Source organism: Durio zibethinus, chromosome 11 (assembly GCF_047325235.1).
Source record: "Durio zibethinus cultivar Kanyao isolate XHJ-2024 chromosome 11, ASM4732523v1, whole genome shotgun sequence".
Classification (NCBI taxonomy): Eukaryota; Viridiplantae; Streptophyta; class Magnoliopsida; order Malvales; family Malvaceae; genus Durio; species Durio zibethinus.
Window position 1 is genome coordinate 745,101 of NC_143172.1, and position 18,988 is coordinate 764,088.

General features: G+C 31.8%; 1 protein-coding gene across 17 annotated transcripts; it reads left to right on the plus strand.

The window, feature by feature from the left end:
• The first annotated feature begins 11,883 nt into the window (after positions 1-11,883).
• Positions 11,884-18,987, plus strand: RCD1 (WWE protein-protein interaction domain protein family). 17 transcript variants are annotated; one of them, XM_089767465.1, is made up of 10 exons: positions 12,125-12,292; positions 14,326-14,495; positions 14,672-14,713; positions 14,789-14,989; positions 15,130-15,948; positions 16,436-16,677; positions 17,077-17,180; positions 18,114-18,299; positions 18,389-18,484; positions 18,595-18,987. In XM_089767465.1, exons 4-10 carry the CDS (start codon positions 14,949-14,951, stop codon positions 18,655-18,657), a joined length of 1,551 nt encoding a protein of 516 aa, XP_089623591.1. In that variant the 5' UTR covers positions 12,125-12,292; positions 14,326-14,495; positions 14,672-14,713; positions 14,789-14,948; the 3' UTR covers positions 18,658-18,987. The 17 variants fall into 17 exon arrangements, with proteins under 17 accessions (XP_089623587.1, XP_089623588.1, XP_089623586.1 ...); XM_089767466.1 differs by having other exon boundaries at positions 14,793-14,989; XM_089767468.1 differs by having other exon boundaries at positions 14,348-14,495; positions 14,777-14,989.
• Position 18,988: the final 1 nt, after the last annotated feature.

Sequence of the window (18,988 nt, forward strand, 5' to 3'; positions counted from 1 at the left end):
ATAAATAAATAAAACAAATAAATAAAAAAATTCCAAAAAAAAAATGGAGCGGCTCGACTATCGGTTCGGCTTGGCTCAAGGAAGAGAAACGGCTCGGGGGGCGGCTTAGGAAGCTTGACTCGGCTCGACTTGGCTAGGAAGGGGGCAGGCACGAGCGGGTCAGGAAGTGGGTCGACACTCGGGTCGGGTCGGGTCTCGGTAAAACGTGCGGATCCTCAGGGTCACTTAAGGCTAAAACGACGTCGTTTTGAAGGGTATATAAGGTCCTTCCCTTTGTTTTTGGTAGAAAGTTCCTCCCCTCTCTCTCTCTTCTTTCATTTTTCTCTCCCTTCTCTCTAAAAGGCTGAAGAACTCCGATAAAATTTTCATCGAATTCTAGAAAATGTCATCGAAATCTGGAAAATTTCACCGAAAGTTGGTCGAAAGATCACCGATTTCTGGGACTCTTCATCGAAAACTTCAAGTTGGCCGAAATTTTTATCGAAAAATTCAAACTTCATCGAAAAATTCAACCGAAATCTGAAATTTTTCAGAAATTCCCAAAAAAAAATCACAAAAAATCTTCAAAAAAATTTCTGCTAGCTCTCAGAACACTCCTAAACCTTTTCTTAACTTCCTATACGCCTCTTTTTCTCTCGAATCAGTAGCTTTGCTCACTATTTTGTCCGTTCAGCATCTGTTCCAAGAGGTCCCTTTTATAGGGATTGATCAGGAGTTCCTGATCAATCCCAATTCCTCCTTGAACGGGGATTCAATCTTTAAGTCCAATCTGGACTCTTCTGATTGAATTCCCATTCACAATGGGATTCTTCAACTTTCAATCACAGCCATCAAAAAAAGAAAACAAAAAAATAATAATAATAATATAATAATCAGATAAACAAAAATCATATAAACGGAACAAGAAAAGAGAAAAAAAAATTATTAACAGATAATTAGAAATACAATAAGATAAATCCAAAAAAATATTACAAGAAAAAAAATAATAAATAAATTATAATATAATAATAAATATATAACTATATAAATAAAATACATATAAATATTAACAAAAATAAATAAATAAAGATATACATATATTAATACATAATAATAATAATAATAAATAATAAAATACATAAAATACAAAAGAAAAAAAAATACAAGATAAAAATTGAATTAGGCTTACCCATTTGGGCCAGGCCCAATTGATCTGGGCCTGGACCCAATTGGATGTCTACAGCTGCCTCTCTTTGCACATTTTCTGTGAAACAGAAATTGCACAAAGATGTAGATACCCAATCAAGACTCAACTCAACATTGTCATTTTTTGTTTTTTTATTTATTTTTTATTTGTGTTTTTTGTATTTTTTATTTTTTTTTTTACTAAAGCTCCTCTAAACATATGCTCAACGACTTTGAGAAACATAAATTGCTCCTCTAAACAGAGGCACCACGACTTTGAAAAGTAAATTGCTCATCTAAACAGAGGCACCACGACTTTGGAAAATAAATTGCTCCTCTAAACAGAGGCACCACGACTTTGGAAAATAAATTACTCCTCTAAACAAAGGCATCACGACTTTGAAAAATAAATTACTCCTCTAAACAGAGGCACCACGACTTTGAAAAGTAAATTGCTCCTTTAAACAGAGGCACCACGACTTTAGAAAGTAAATTGCTCCTCTAAACAGAGGCACCACGACTTTGAAAAAGTAAATTGCTCCTCTAAACAGAGGCACCACGACTTTTAGAAAAAGTAAATTGCTCTCTGATAATCATGTCCAAAGGAGTTGAAAGTTGTGTTTGAAGGAATTTCAAGAGATTATGCCCAAAGGTCTTATAAATCAACCTTGATACCAGAAGACATCCTATTTCAAGGATTAGGGACTTACCTGACAAGCTTTTTTTTTTTTAATTTTACAAAATATCTTCATATCTGTCTTCTCCATGTGAGATGTTGGAACACCCTTGCTTCTTGAATTTATATACTGTACTTTCCTGAAAGTAGTGTATGCTATGCAAATGCATATGAATTTCAATGCATACTATGCAAATGTTAGCCAAATAATTCCTATTCAATGTATGGTACTCAAGTTTTTCAAGCTCTTATTGGGCATCAAGCCTTTTGATTCTTCAGAGATCCAATTACACTGCTCTTCTAAGATCAAACTAGTGTAGCTCTTAATTGTCTCTTCCACTCACATTCTTCTTGTAATAAAAGTCTCTTCTCAGATTCGATATCTTAATCAGGAACTGAACATCTCGATTCTGCCTTTATCACTCTTGATTTATTCAATGTAATGTAAAAATCTTTTTGTGTTGTTATTCATTCACCAATCATTATTTCAAACGAAAGAGTAAGAATGCATTTGCACATTTCTTCCATGATGGGGTACTAAGAAGAAAGGGATATGAATGGTTGGGAAATAGTCATCAGAAAAAGGCACAAAGAATGAAATAAAATGTTTCTTTATTAGCAAATGTTGGCAAACTTTGGCCAAGAAAGAATTACAAGGATAGGTATGGGGACAAAGCCCAAAATGAACAATCAGATAATCATGATAACACATCTCAAAGTTTTTTTCTGAAAACCCAACCCTCTGATGTATTCAACAACTTGGAACTCTTTCGAATTTGCTAGTCTCCATATCAGTGGACTTTCAGATTCGATGTTGTATTCTTCTTATCTAAGCTACCTTTTCAGGTTTTCAACTTAGACAAACCCCTTATGACTCAAACCGCCCTTTTAAGGTTTTCGCCTTGAGTCTTTCTTTTTCATTCATTTTTTTTCATTTTTTCATTTTTTTTAATTTTTTTCAAGCATAGTATTTTTTCACAGTATCAAAATTTATAAGATGGGGTAAATCATTTCTATTTATCTCAATCAGTATCAGCGCTCCACCTGAAAAAGTCCGTCTCGTCACTACGATCTTTCTCAATTCGAAGTTCATTTTCTTCTACTATCGTGCTGGATTGAAAGAATTCTTTTCAAAACCAACTTTTCTTCTCGAAAATAACAGGGTCGAATCTTCTTATCATGAGCCCTCATCATTCTTTTTTGATACAGTTGACCATGACACAGTGCAGTCAATCTATTTTCTTCTATGAAATTTAACTGCTCATAACGTTCACGAATCCATTCGACTTCTTCTAACTCAACTTTTTTTAAAACTCTCAAAGAAGAGATCTCTACTTCTACTGGTAGTACAACTTTCATCCCATAAACCAAAAAAAATAGGGTTACCCCAGTGAAGGTGCGAACTGACGTTCGATATGCATGTAATACAAATGGTAACTTCTTATGCCAATCTTTGTAAGTCTCGGTCATCCTCTCTAAAATTCTCTTTATATTCTTATTGGCTGCCTCAACTGCTCTATTCATTTTCAGATGGTATGATACTGAGTTATGATGCTTGATCTTGTATTGAACATATATTTCTTGCATCATCTTACTATTTAGATTCTTGGTATTGTCTGAAATGATTCTCTCTGAAAGTTTATATCTACAGATGATCTATTTCTTTATGAACTTGTAAACCACGGAGTGTGTCACATTTACATACGATGCTGCCTCTACCCATTTTGTGAAGTAATCTATCATTATAAAAATAAATTTGTGCCTATTAGAAGCCTTTGGGGTGATCGAACCAATGACATCCATGCCTCACATTAAAAATGGCCATGGTGGTGTCATAACATGTAAAGCAGATGACGGAGCATAAATCTTATCAGCATATATCTAGCATTTATGGCATTTATGAGCATAATCAATGCAATCATTCTTCATCGTCAACCAGTAATATCCTGCTCTCATGATCTGTCTTGCCATCATATATCCACTAGTATGTGTCTCACATATTTCATCATGCAACTCTTTAATGATTTTCTTCACTTCAGTCTCATTTACGCACTTCAATAATACTTGATCTTTGCTTCTTTTGTACAAGATATCCCCATCCAGGAAAAAGCTCATAGCCAATCTTCGTATGACCCTTTTATCATTTTTTATTGCTTGAACTGGATACTGTTGATCCTTGACATACTGTAAGATGTCATAATATTAGGGCTTTTCATTTTTTTCTCTCACTACATTAGAACAATATGTTGGTATATCCTTAACATTTAACTTGATGGGTTGAATCTCGATATTATCATTAATTCGAATCATTGCAGCCAGAGTAGCCAATGCATCAGCAATCAAATTCTCTTCCCAAGGTAAGTGATCAAATTGGACATTTTCAAATTGTTTCGTCAGCTCTAGAATATACTTATGATATGGAACGAGTTTTGAGTCTCTCGTCTCTCATTCTCCTTTCAACTGATATATGACTAGAGTTGAGTCTCCAAACACTTTTAGTATTTTCACTCTTCTGTCTATAGCAGCTTGCAGGCCCATGACACATACCTCATACTCAGCGATGTTATTTGTGCAATTGAAATTTAACCTCGCTATTACAGGATAGTATCGTTCTTTCGGTGAAATCAGAATTACCCTAATTTCATGCCCCAAGGCATTAGCAGCTCTATCGAAGTACATTCTCTAACATTTTTCTACATACTCTCCTTCCTCTAGTTGGAAAATAGTCATTAAGTCTTCATCAAGAAATTCTAGCTCGATTCATACTCTTTAATAGCACGATCTGCAAGAAATTATGCTATAGCGTCTCATTTTATTACTTTTTGGCTCACGTATATAATATCATATTCCAAGAGCATTACTTGCCATCTAGCGATTCTCTCAGACAAAGAAGGCTTCTCGAAGATATACTTAATAGGATCCTGTTTCACTATGAGCCACGTAGTATGGTAGAGCATGTACGTCTGAGTCTTTTGGCAGTCCACGCTAATGCACAACACATTTTTTCCAGTGAAGAATATTTGGATTCATATTCTATGAACTTTTAACTCAGATAATAAATAGCTCTCTCCTTTCGACTAGCCTCATCTCGTTGTCCCAGCACACATCCCATTGAACTTTCACATACAGTTAGGTATAAGATTAAAGGTTTTCTTGGAACAGGTGGCACCAATACTGGAGGGTTCGATAAATATTACTTAATTTTATCAAACGCCTTTTCACATTCTTTATTCCATTTCCCAGGATTATTCTTACGGAGAAGCTTAAATATGGGATCACATTTGTAAGTAAGTTGAGAGATGAACCGAGAAATATAGTTCAATCTCCCTAAAAAACCTCGAACTTCTTTTGGCGTGCTGAGAGGTGACAAATTCTGGATGGCTCGTATCTTATCGGGATCAATTTCAATTCCTCTTTCACTGACCACAAAGCCTAGCAACTTCTCTGACTTTACCCCAAAGGTGCACTTGGCTGGGTTTAATTTGAGCTAAAATTTTTTCAGTCTCTCAAATAACTTTCTGAGGCTGGTGATATGATATTCATCCTTACAAGACTTTGCAATCATATCGTCTACATACACCTCAATCTCTTTATGCATCATGTCATGAAAGAGTGTTACCATGGCTCTTTAATAGGTTGCCCCAGCATTCTTTAACCTAAAAGGCATGACTTTGTAACAGAAGGTTCCCCACATAGTCACAAAAGTAGTCTTTTTCATATCATCTGCAGCCATCTTTATCTGATTATACCCTGAAAAACCATCCATAAAAGAGAAAATCGAATGCTTAACCATGTTATCTACCAATGTGTCGATATGAGGCAAAGAAAAGTTATCCTTTGGGCTAGCCTTATTCAAGTCTCGATAGTCCACACACATTCGTACTCTTCCATCTTTCTTAAGAACCGAGACTATATTGGCTACCCATTTTGGATACTTAGCCACTTGTAAAAAACCTGTATCAAATTGTTTCTTCACCTCTTCTTTAATCTTTAGCAGCATTTCAGGCTTCATCCGTCTCAGTTTCTGCTGAACTAGCTTAATTATGGCTTTAGAGGCAATCTGTGCTCCACTATCTCTGTGCTCAATCTTGACATATCCTGGTAAGACCAAGCAAATATATCTATAAATTCTCGAAGTAGGTCTGCCAATCGTTACCTATCTTCAGATGAAAGTGAAGTGCCCATTCTGACCTCTTTCTTATTCTCTTCATCTCTCAGATTCACTAAGTCCACTACCTCTTGATGAGGCTCAATTGGCTTATTTTCTTATTCAATTATCTTCATTAGGTCCGGAGGCATAACATATTCTTCAGAATTCTCTTCATTATCAAGTTCATCAGTATTAATTGAATTCTCAAAGCTAACCTCTTGATTGTTATCATGATTATCTTCTTGTTCATCTAAAGACCTGAAATTGAATGAAATGGGATATGTTGGCAAAATGTGCTTGGAAAGATGGAAATAATGAAGGCATAAGAAGAAATGAATGAAAATGCATCATTTCTATTTTTTATTAAAAATAATAAATGATGAATGGCCCAAACAAAAAAAGATCACCCTATAGCCTTGGGCAAAAGCTATTGAAATGTTACAATTACATTGTGTCAAAATCAAAAGTCAAAGGCATTTTGATGCCACTCCAATTGTTCAGCTCATAATCTAGTGGACAATGGCGAACCCACTCCTTTTGATTAACCCTCACTTCATCTTCAACAGCATTAATGGCTAACTGGGTAAATCATCTTTCACACTTTTTCTTGCATCTGGGTACATGAATCATCCAGGTTTGAAGGTTTCATACAAGTGTGAGATAAACATCAGTCTTACTGTCTTTCTTGATGGCCTTCTTTTGACTTCTCACTCTGTCATCTCATAGCCTAGGCCTACCCTATCGTTATTGTCCACTATTGTTGGAGGTTCTTTAATTCCCTATAAATTTTTGCCTAGCCCAAGTTCTGGACACTAACCTTTGTTGATGACTTAGCTCACCACTATCTTTGAAAAATGCTGACTTTGAAATCCTTCACCTACAGTATTGACCAATTCAAAAGACCGATAGGAGCATTCCAATGCTTCTTCGACAGTTTCTACATATAGAGTGTTCAATGGTTGGGTCACTAGCATATCTTCTTCCCCAACTATCATTACTAATTGACCTCCACATTGAATTTGATCTTCTTATACAAAGTAGAGGGCACAGCTCCTGTCATGTGAATCAATGACCTTCCTAACAGACAGCTGTAGAATGAAGAGATATCCATCACTTAAAATTTTATATTGAAGGTGTATGGCCCAATTTGTAAGGGCATCTCAATATCCCTCAAGACTTCTTTTTTGGTTCCATCAAAGGCTCTCACAATCATCTGACTGTCCTTCATATGAGAGTAATCAATGGGTAACCTTGCCAAAGTTGAAATAGGCATGACATTGATGACAGAACCATTATCGATAAGGACTTTGGCTATGATATGGCTCTTGCACTTGACTGTGATATGCAGAGCCTTGGCATTTTTTTTTCTAAAGAAATCTCATCATCACTGAATGAAATACAATTTGGTATAACTAGATTTCCAGCCAAGTGGTTCACATATTCGACAGACATGTTATGTGCCACGTACGTCTGATTCAACACTTTCAGCAAGGCATTTCAGTGTGGCTCTGAGTTCAGCAACAGTGATAATAATGAGATTCGAACTGGCATTTTATTCAACTGTTCCACAACTAAATACTCACTATGTTTTATCAGCTTTAAAAATTCATAAACCTCTCTTTCTGATACTGGCTTTGGTTGATCTTTTTCAGGCTCTATCTTCAGATTATTCCATCTTTCTTTTTCTTTAGCCTTCTTTCTTTTAGCCTTCTCTAGCATTTTTGAGGTGTAACATCTCCCACTTTGAGTAATACCTCCTACATCAGTAATATTAGAAGCATCGACTTTGGAGACCTCTTTTTTCGTCGAAAAATTCAAACTTCACCGAAAAATTCAATCGAAATCTGGAATTTTCCAGAAATTCTCAGAAAAAAATCGCCAAAAATCTTCAAAAAAATTTTTGCTAGCTCTCAGAACACTCATAAACCTTTTTTTAGCTTCCTATCTGTCTCATTTTCTCTCGAATCAGTAGCTTTGCTCACTATTTTGTCCGTTCAGCATCTGTTCCAGGAGGTCCCTTTTATAGGGATTGATCAGGAGTTCCTGATCAATCACAATTCCTCCTTGAACGGGGATTCAATCTTTGAGTTCAATCTGGACTCTTTTGATTGAATTCCCATTCACAATGAGATTCATCAACTTTCAATCACAGCCATCAAAAAAAGAAAACAAAAAATAATAATAATAATAATATAATAATCAGATAAACAAAAATCATATAAACGGAACAAGAAAATAAAAGAAAAAAAATTATTAACAGATAATTAGAAATACAATAAGATAAATCCAAAAAAATATTACAAGAAAAAAAGAATAATAAATAAATTATAATATAATAATAAATATATAACTATATAAATAAAATACATATAAATATTAACAAAAAAATAAATAAAAAATAAATAAATAAAATATACATATATTAATACATAATAATAATAAAAAATAATAAAATACATAAAATACAAAAGAAAAAAAATAATACAAGATAAAAATTGAATTAGGCTTACTCATTTGGGCCAGGCCCAATTGATCTGGGCCAGGCCCAATTGATCTGGGCCTGGACCCAATTGAGTGTCTACAGTAAGAATAATTTAAATAAAAATTTTTTAAATTGATCGAAATAGAATTTTATTAATTTGATTTATAAAATTTGAAATTATTTTGTTTTATATATTATTTTAATAAAAATTTTAATATATTTTAATAATTTTATATATATAATAATTAATTTATTTATTTTATAAAAATTTAAAAAATTATATAAAACTAAAAATATAAAATTTCATTCGATTGTTTTTAATTTTTCATATTTCAATTTAAAATTCAATCTAAATTTAATATATATAATTTTTTATTTTAATCCAAATCGAATAAAAACATAAATTATTTTTAACTAAATCAAATATTACAATTTTAAATTAATTTTTATTTTTTATTTTCACACCAACCCATCATTAATTATAATAAGTTATTCTCCATCCGTCAATTGATTCACATAATTCGTGACTTATATTTTAAGTCACAAATGTTATTTATCTTATACGGTGAACTGTTGGGATCCATTTGAATGAATTATAATATTAATTTTGATAACAAAAAAAAAGATAATAGTAAATTTTATTAAAATTAATAATAAAAATATATATTTGAAATTTATTATATTAGTTTTACATTAGGGCAATTCCACTTCACTTTCATCGCTTATATTTCAATATAAGTATGATATGAAAAATCTTGATGTGCATTAATTTTATTGATTGTAATTCACTCTTTATTTGTAATATCCCTGTCAAATGACATCTTACTCGACAAGCATATCGTTTACTAAATCCTTAAGTATCAAACCGGCTATTGATGTCACTTTAAATTTCTTTTAAAGTCATTATTTAAAGTGAGCTTCAATTTACCGAGTCCTTAAGTCGCAGTCCGGCAATTGATATGTCAAACGACGTATTGCTTAGGTGGAGGAAGCTTCTCATTGCTTTATTACCATACTTTACGGTATCGGCATTTACCTAGAAGGCCAAAACCAAATAAAGTAGTACCGAGTGCCAACAAAAAGAAAATCATAAGAGCAAATAAATACTTGCTGGTAAAGGTTTTCATGGATAGGTTGATCGGTTTAAAATTGAATTCAATTTAAATGCGTTATTAAAATGATACATGTTTTTAAGAAAAGTATTAATGATTTGAATTGAATCGAATTTAATTTAATTTTTAAGATAATATATAAAATTATAAAATTTTAAATTTAATTTAAAATTAAATCAAATTTTATCAGTTCGATTTGATTAATCATATTTTTTAAATTTATTTTTATGTACTATTTTAATATGATTTTTAATATATTCAACTTTATTTAAGTATAAAATATATACAAAATTTAATAAAAATATATAATTTAATTTGATTTTTTATTTGATTTGTCATTTATCAATATGAAATTGGATCTAAAAGTAATGTATACACAATTTAATTCGAATCAAATAAAAAAATTAAATTAAATTAAATCAAATATTATATTTTTAAATAAAATTTAATTTGTTTTCTTACTTTTATTATTTACAAATATGATTGAATTTGATTATGTGGACATTAATTTTATTTAAACTTGCTCATATAATAACCGATACATGCTGGTCTGTATATTTAAAAATAATAATTTTTTATTAAAATTAAAAATAAAGATAACTTATCATATATTTTTTAAACGGATATAACCTATTTGAATTATATATTATGGAATCAGATGGAATCCAATGTGAGCTTTAAATTTTTTAAATTTGAGCCAATGTCTATTCTATTTTTTTTAAATGAATTCAATTTTTTGTTCAAGTCCGTTGAGCTTTTTTTTCTTTTCTCTTTTTTTGTAAACAAATTATATCAAATACCATACTCTAAATGAATATTTGGATTTGAACCGCTAGTCCAATTTGTGAACAGATCTACTTACTATTAATATTTATAAAAAATGACCTTATTTTTTAGAGGATTACAAGACAAGCAGCAGTTATTGAGTTAATTAATAGTGATAATAGTTTGGATAAATTTTAATTAAAATTTTTTGATAATATATGATATTATAAATTTTTAAAATTTGATCAAAATTTAAATTGATATTATATTAAAACAGATCCGATCTAAATTAAATTATATATATTCAATTTAATTTTTTATTTTTATATATTATTTTTAATAAGATTTTTAATATATTTTAATATTTTTATATAAAATAAATATTTTTATTTTGTATAAATATAAAATATATAAAAAACTAATAAAAATATATAATTTGATTTGGTTCTTTGTTTTTTTATTTTTTACATCCCAATTCAAAATTAATATATAGATTTAATATATAAATTTAATTCAATTTGAAGAAAATTTTGATTCAACCCGAATAAAATATTACAATTTTGAATCGATTTTTAATTGTTTTGATTTTTCTCATTGATAGTGTTTGTTAGGAATAAAAAACATATGAAAATTTTGAATTTTGATTTAAATGTGTAACATTTAACTTGATTTGAATATTTTTATTTAAATTAAATTATATTTGAATATTAAATACATATATGATTTAGTTCAAATTTTGAATCAATAAATAAAAAATTAAAAAAATCAAATTGAATCAAATAATATATTTTATTAACTTTTATATATTTTTAAATATTTATAATAAATTTAGATTTAATATATTTAAATATATTAAAATAATATATAAAAAATAAATTAATTTAAAATTAGTGAATCAAATTAATAAAATCGATTCAAATTGATTTCACATATATATTAATTCAAATTCATATTAAATTTTAAAAATTTATAATACTATATACTATTTAAGAAATTAAATTAAATCCAAATCAATATAAATTAATATCACTCCTAGTATAGTGATGAGGGTTCGAACAAAACTTAAATAAAATTATTTATATAAAATTTGTGATATTATTTTTTAAAAATAATTTAATAAAAAATTTAAATTAATAAATTGATAAAATTTAATGTAAAAATTAATAATATATAAAAAAATTATTTATAATTTAAATTTAATTTGTATTTATTTAATAATGAAAAGTTTTATTAAATTTTTTTTTTTTAAATTTAAACATTTTATCATGTAACCATACCTACACGTCATCAATAATTGAAAGATTGACACGAACCTCACAAAGTTTATCTTCGTTGCAATTGGGCCCATCTTCCCTCAATTATTTTATTTTATCAATTCAAAATTATAAAAGAAGTGTCAGAAAGGAACAAAAAAAACAGTAGTTAGCACACTATTTTTCCCAAATTTATCCGACTTAAGTTTTAATTCCCCAAACTACCCTTCATAACAACCGCCTTTAAATGATTTTTCAATCCCGAAAATGACCCTTACCGAACAAAACCATTGCTCCAATCAAAACCGGCAAGGTGACAGAACCATGTGTGCCAGCTGGTGATTTTATCATTCCCCCGTATTAAACATTGGTTGTTGGATTCGCCCTTGCTTTCCGTCCAAGAAGGGGACATATAGGGAAAAGATCAAAAGAAAATTGAGAAACACGAGATACGAAGACCGCCAACTCTGAAAACGCCGTCAACTCTAATCAATAAGAGAAAGAGTCGTTGCTATTTACGGCGTCGTATCTCATTTTGAGTTAGGTTTTCCCAAAAATCCTTTTTTTTTTTTTTTCTTCTTCTCTCTCCCTCTCTTCCCTTTCTAAAAAAAAAAAAAAGGAATTAAAGAATAAAAAGAAAAATCCTCTCTTATGAAAAAAGAATGACTACAAAATTTGTTTCATCCGCAGGTAATATCTTTCATTTTCTTTTAGTTTAGGTTTCTTTTTTTCATTCGTTTTTTTGTTGGATTTAATTTTTCGAGTGCGGATTGGTAGATCGGGCCAGATCTTGGCATCTGCGGGGCGTTGACGTGGTTATGTTGAATGATTAATTTTTTATGGTTGATTTCTGTGAATATTGCACTTTTTTGGGGGTCGAGAAAGATATTTACTATGTTAATTTTGAGAAATTATGCATTAGGGTTTTCATTTTATTTTTTTTCGATCTTGCATTGTTTGCGAGAAATTACCAGATATCTTGAATACTTAATTTTTCCTTTTATTTTCAGTTTAGTAAATATTTAATTTTTTAAATTGGAGAAAATATGTTTTAGGTTGATTTTATATTTTTCTTTTTATTTTTTTGAGCTCGAGACTCGAAAGTATTTGCGAGAAATTACCAGTTTTTCTGAATCTTGATTCTTTTTTTTTTTTTTTTTTTGGATTTAATTTTTTGAGTGCGGATTGGTAAATCGGCCAGATCTTGGCATATGCGGGGTGTTGACTTGGTTTTGTTGAATGATTAGTTATTTTATAGTTGATTTCTGTGGATATAGCTTTTTTGGGGGATCGAGAAAGATATATTCCTATGTTAATTTTGAGAAATTATGCTTTAGGGTTTTCATTTTATTTTTTTGATCTTGCATTGTTAGCGAGAAATTACAATATTTTCTAAAATCTTATTGTTCTTTTTATTTGCTTGACCAAGTTTTTCCGGCCAAGAAAAATATGGAGTTTTTAAAATTTTGGAATATATATATATATATATATGTATTCTATGTTGAATTTTTCCTATTTTCTTTTTAATTTTCTCGATCTCGCTGTATTATATATTTCATTTTTCGCGTTAACAAGTTCTAGATCTAGTTATTTCTTCCATGACTCGGTAGTTACTAAGATCAACTCAGTTCGGTTTTTCACTTTTCTTTGTTAATTCTTGCAATTTCTTTTTAATTCCTGCACTTTAATTCAGTTTCTCTCCTAGTTCTTTGATTGTTCTTGCAATTTCCGGCTTATGTTCGTTAAGGGGCCAAGAAAAATTACCAGATTTCCTGAAATCTTATTTTTTGATCTTTTTTTTGCTCAGTTTAGAAAATATTTAATTTGTTAATTTGGAGAAATATGTTTTAGGTTGATTTTATATTTTTGATCTCGAGACTTGAAGTATTTACGAGAAATTATCAGTTTTTCTGAAGGCTAATTTAAATAATTTTTTTTATCTTTTTATTGTATTCAAATAAATCTGTGTCTTTTCATTTGTATTTAAATAATTTTTTTTATCTTTTTATTGTATTCAAATAAATCTGTGTCTTTTCATTTGTATTTATATAAGATCTTACTTCAAAAGGCTTATTTAGATACTAATTAAAGATTAAGGTTTATTTTGTTATAAATTAAATTTTAGTTTAAGATTTTTTTTGAATGTAAATTAAAGTTTTAGTGCTTATTTGTGTGTAATAAAAATTTAAGAGTTTATTTAAATGCAGTGATAAAGTTTTGACTTTTTTATTATTTTAATATTTTCTGAATATTGATTTATTTTATTTGGTTGATTTTTTGCCCAATTTTCTTGACAGGAATCAGTGTAGGATTTAAATTTTTGGAATAGTTTTGGTTGCTTAATTTTGCTTTTTGAGGCCAACAGTTTTCTGATTTACAGATTTTCGTAATTATTTTTGTTATTTTTTTAAAAAAAATTGTTTGTTTGTTCAGGTCAACGCCGTTTCTTATTTCAACATTTATTTGATTAGTAATATTATTAATTACTTTTACTCTGATCTGAGTAAATTTTGTGGTTTTACTGAAAATTCTGTGATTTATTAAAGGTCAACATGATGTTTGATCTGTAAAATTTGTTGCTCAGAAGCTTGAAAGAAAAAAGGAAAAAAGAGAAAAAAAAGGAAATCTGTGTATTTCTTTTATACAATTGGACACATAAAAATGAAACCAAAGAATCGTTGATCCATAATTTTTATAAATTTTTTTTTTCACAATATTCTTAGGCGTTGTTATATGCTGCAATAGGAGGCAGGGCTAATTAATGCAGTAGAATAAATAAGGGAGGGGCCTTCTCATCTGTGAATTACTTGTAAAGAGAAAAGAAGGAGAATATGTGCAAGATGAACATGTGCAACATGAATATGTACAGGACCGAAACTAATTGCAGTTCTAGGTATGTGTTCCTCTTGCTGTTTGGTGATTCTAATAAGTTTGGTTTGATATGCTTTGAGCTGCTAATTTGATGAATTGGTTGTCTTCAGTCTGAAATTTTGTTACTTATGTTCCAGTTAGTTTGACTTGATATCTATGTCATTAAATATCCTGACTTTTTTTATTTTTTATTTTCAGGATTTGCATATCAACTTTTAGGAGACAGTCTCTTTGAGTTTGGTAGAACGCTAGACTTCATATTCGTTTTTACATAAGAAGTTTTGGCTTTAAACTTGTTGATAGGGATTGATCTAGGTAGAAATGGAAGCTCAGAACGCCACGGTGTTGGATAGTAAGCCCAGGGTACTGCATGGCATGAAGAGAAAGCGGGCAGCGCAGCATACAACATATTTTCCTGGAGCTTCGCATGTGATATCACCACAGTTGCCCAGCTTGAGTTTGTTATCCCAGAAACATGGCAAACGGAGGAGATTTGAAGATTGCAAAGGCAAAGTTGTGAGTTGTGGTTATCCTTCAAAAAGATCTTTGCTGCTTTGCTATTCAAATTTTAGGAAAACAGGCATTCCTAAGCGCATAATGTTTTTTGAGAAAGGTGAATGGACTGATTTTCCCCATGATCTCATTGCCTCTATTAGGAAAGATCTTGATGCAAAGAAGCCGTTTATTGAGCTTGAGATAGATGGTAAATCTTTTGTGCTAGACTTCTTGCATATGTTTAGACTGGACCGGAGAACTGGCTTGAAACAACCCATTGCTTGGATTGATGAGGCAGATTTCTGTTTCTTCCCTGAAATCTTTGCTGTTGAGGATGAACCAGATCAGTGCTGCAAACATGAATACGAAAATGATCAAGAATCCATGTTTAGCAAGTCGTATGCCCCCTCTGAGATCAAGCTACAGCTTGAGATTGACATTAAGGGTGTTGACCAAACAAAATTGAAGGAATGTAGTGGGGAGTCAAGTTCTTTTGTTAGACATCTTCAAATTGCTCAGAAGCCTGCCTCCAGTCATTGTGCTGTAGAGGTTGAGGATAATTGTGACGGGAATGCTGATGCAAAACCCAGCAAAGCTGTTGAGGATATTCAACAGACTAGGATAAGCATAGTCCCTGAAAATGAGTTTGTGGATGTAGAGTTGGATGAACGGTTGGATTCATATACCGTTGAGAAGATGTTTCTTATGGGTATGAACCCTTCTGGAAGTGTGGATTTTCTTGATATAAAACCTTGCTCCAGTGCTTCAACTCAATATCGATTTGAGCGCTTTCAGAAGCAGGTTCAAATTATGAATAAGTACCGGGGGAATGCAAATGTTCGATATGCTTGGCTTGCTTCCTCTAAAGCAGCAGTGCCTATAATCAGGATGCATGGGATTGGGCATTGTGGTCTGTCCAAAATTCCTCTCTTATATGGTGCTGGTGTTCATCTTGCTGCAGCAGAATTTACGAATGCCAGGTTGGAGTCTTTTTCACGGTTTTTGTTGTGAATACTTTTGAATATGCAAGTCTTCTATTGTTGTCATTGCTTGAAGGCTTCTATTAACAAAGTGATATTTTGTGAATTAAGTATCCAAAACGGGTACATTGTCTTCTCTTCCACATTACTAGGTTTATAGATTCAGCTCTACTAAAATTTAGGGAAAATGTTGTATTGTGCTTTGGTGATTCATGTTCTTATCTGGTCACCATGAACACATACCTCTTACTGGTATAAAAAAAGTTACTTTTTTTGCTTTTTATTTTTAATCTCTTTAACATTTCAAGTGCTAGTTGCCACTGGCTTGTGGCTGCCTGTTTTCTAAACTGCTTCCTTTACATGCTAACTTGTTCTGAATCCCAATCAGATGAAATTTTTGTTATTTATTTCATATATACGTTTTCAAGCTTTATTTTCCAAACCGTGCTGATGTTGAGGACTGAACGATTGTCCTTTATTTGTGCAGTGCAAAGTATTGTGATGTTGACGAAAATGGAGTACAGTACTTGATATTATGCCGTGTAATAATGGGAAAGATGGAGCTTCTTTGCCCTGGAAGTAAACAATTTCTTCCTAGCAGTGAGGATGTTGATAGTGGAGTGGATGATCTTCTGCATCCAAAGTATTATATTATCTGGAACATGAATATCAACACCCACATTTATCCAGAATTTGTTGTTAGTTTCAAGCTCTCCTCCATTGCTAAAGGTTATATATTACTCCTCTAGAATGCTATTTTTTTGATTAATATATTCATTCTCCTTTTATCTAACATCAAAGTGGGAACTCATGCTCCTCATGGAACATGGCAATTAAATTTTTATGGTTTTCAATCAACTAAACGATCTCAACTGTCCAATCTCTGTTTCAAACTTGGATGGTAAACGTTTTAAGTTTGTTAATTTAAGAAACATGCATCTTCGATGATGCATTGATATCTCTTGATGGGGCTTCTTTGTTTTTCATTCAAGAGATCACTGATTGCTCCAACTATTGGCTCAATGAGTTTGTTGGCTGTATCTTCTGCAAATTCTGTATTGCTATTATATATTTCCTTTTTTGAAAATTTCAGTTCATCAGCTCTTGAAATTTATGTTGTTCCCACAGGGCATTTGAGTGGAAGTGAGACTAATCATGCTGTTTCAGGCGTCACTGCATCTTCTCAAGGACTTCAGAGTCAAACACCAGTAGTGGCATCTGCTGGTGAATTGGTGAGTAATATATGTGGTATGCTTTTTACATTCTCTATACAGTTGAACATCATGATGGCGTGTGACAATGAGTAGGATCATTAAGCAACTTGATCCGACCCTGAGGTGGACATGGATCCACACCAATGCTTACTTCCTGGTTCTGGATTTGTTGAAATTTGTCTTTGGTCTACAAGCAGGCTCTCGAGGCCTTATGGATACTTTGGCTGTCATTATGAGTTTATGGTTATGGGAGGAATTCTGTTTTATTTGACAAGCATCTCGAGTTGTTATGCCTATGGCTTGTATTAAGATCCTGACTTTTTTGAGGGATGCTACGTTTTGCTGGTTCGTTTGCCTGCTCTTTCATCTTGACATAGTGTGCCATAGGTGGTGGCTCTTTGATCTTTGAGCATTCAGATTCTCAAAGCTAACTTATGAAATCTATGTCCTAAAGCTGTAGATGCAACAAATTATTGTCTGATGCAGTGTGACATGTTTATGTAGTATTTATATGATATTAAGGCTTTGTTCTGCAAAGCCTCTAATGCGGTGGCTTTTTAATTGGCCTCGCTCTAAAGCCCTAGTGGAGGCTGAAACACCACTGGTACTTCAAGTGCTAGTGCTGTATTGACATTAACGGAGGCTCCATATGGGGTGAATGGAAAAGCCACTGCACTAGAGGCTTTTTCCGAACAGGCTTTAAATAATGTTGACTAACGTTAGCAAGACTGGTGGAGGGAAAGATGCTCTCTCGAGAAATTTAAAATGGAGCAGAGTAATTTATCAGTCTCTGCATCACGAGGCAGTCATTCCTATTTGTTTATGTTATACAGCAACTCAAACAGTATTTGTACTAAAGATACGTGCAGGCTGAATATGTGGGTTTTGATATGTTTTTTTTTTGGGGTGAGTTTTACTTATATTTACTGCTGATGTTATTTTGTCATTTAGGGGACTACTAATCACAAAACTTCAGATTCAAGGGGATCCCAAGAAAACGATCCTAGCCTCGGTTCAAACACCTCAAAGACCCCTAAATCTCCTTGGATGCCTTTCCCTATGTTGTTTGATGCTATCGCAAGTAAAATTGCTCGTATAGATATGGAACGAGTTACCAGTCACTATGAAGATTTCAGGGTATGTTGATAATATGTTTGATTGTTAATATTCCCTTTTAAATAAGTTTTCTGATTCTTTGGTATTATATTTTTATGGATGCTTCTCAGTCTAAGAAGATTAGCCGTGATGATTTTGTCAAAAGGTTGAGATTAATAGTTGGAGATAACTTGTTGAGGTCAACAATAACGTCTCTGCAATGCAAGGTATGATTTAAACGACGTGGCATGATTTAATAGCTATGCAATGCAAATGTCACTACAATATCTTGATTTGATTTAACGATAAACTAATCTAGTTTTTTGGCGAATTGCAGATACCATCTAGGCATGATTTGGAGGTGGCAAAGCAGAACTTGAAGGGTCGTGGCAGCCTCTGAGTGGCCATTTTACATTTTGATGTGGTTTGGTCTGCTGCATGTTGACCTCAAGGTGCAGGAGTCCTTTGGTTTGGTGCGTATCCTTGAACTGTTGGTGCGTGTCATGGAAATGCGTCGACATGATGTGGTTATGTTTGAAGGTACTGTAGGCTTAGATGTGTTTGTCTTAATGTCGTATATGCTAGGTATCTCTCTAGTAGTGAGGATTTGGCTATATAAACTGAACTCAGGACTTCTGTTTTCACCTTAACTTGTTTCCTAGCCCGTATCGTAGTTTTTCTTGATGTGGACATGCTGCCTTATCCTATAATCAATAATTGTTGCCTGGCAC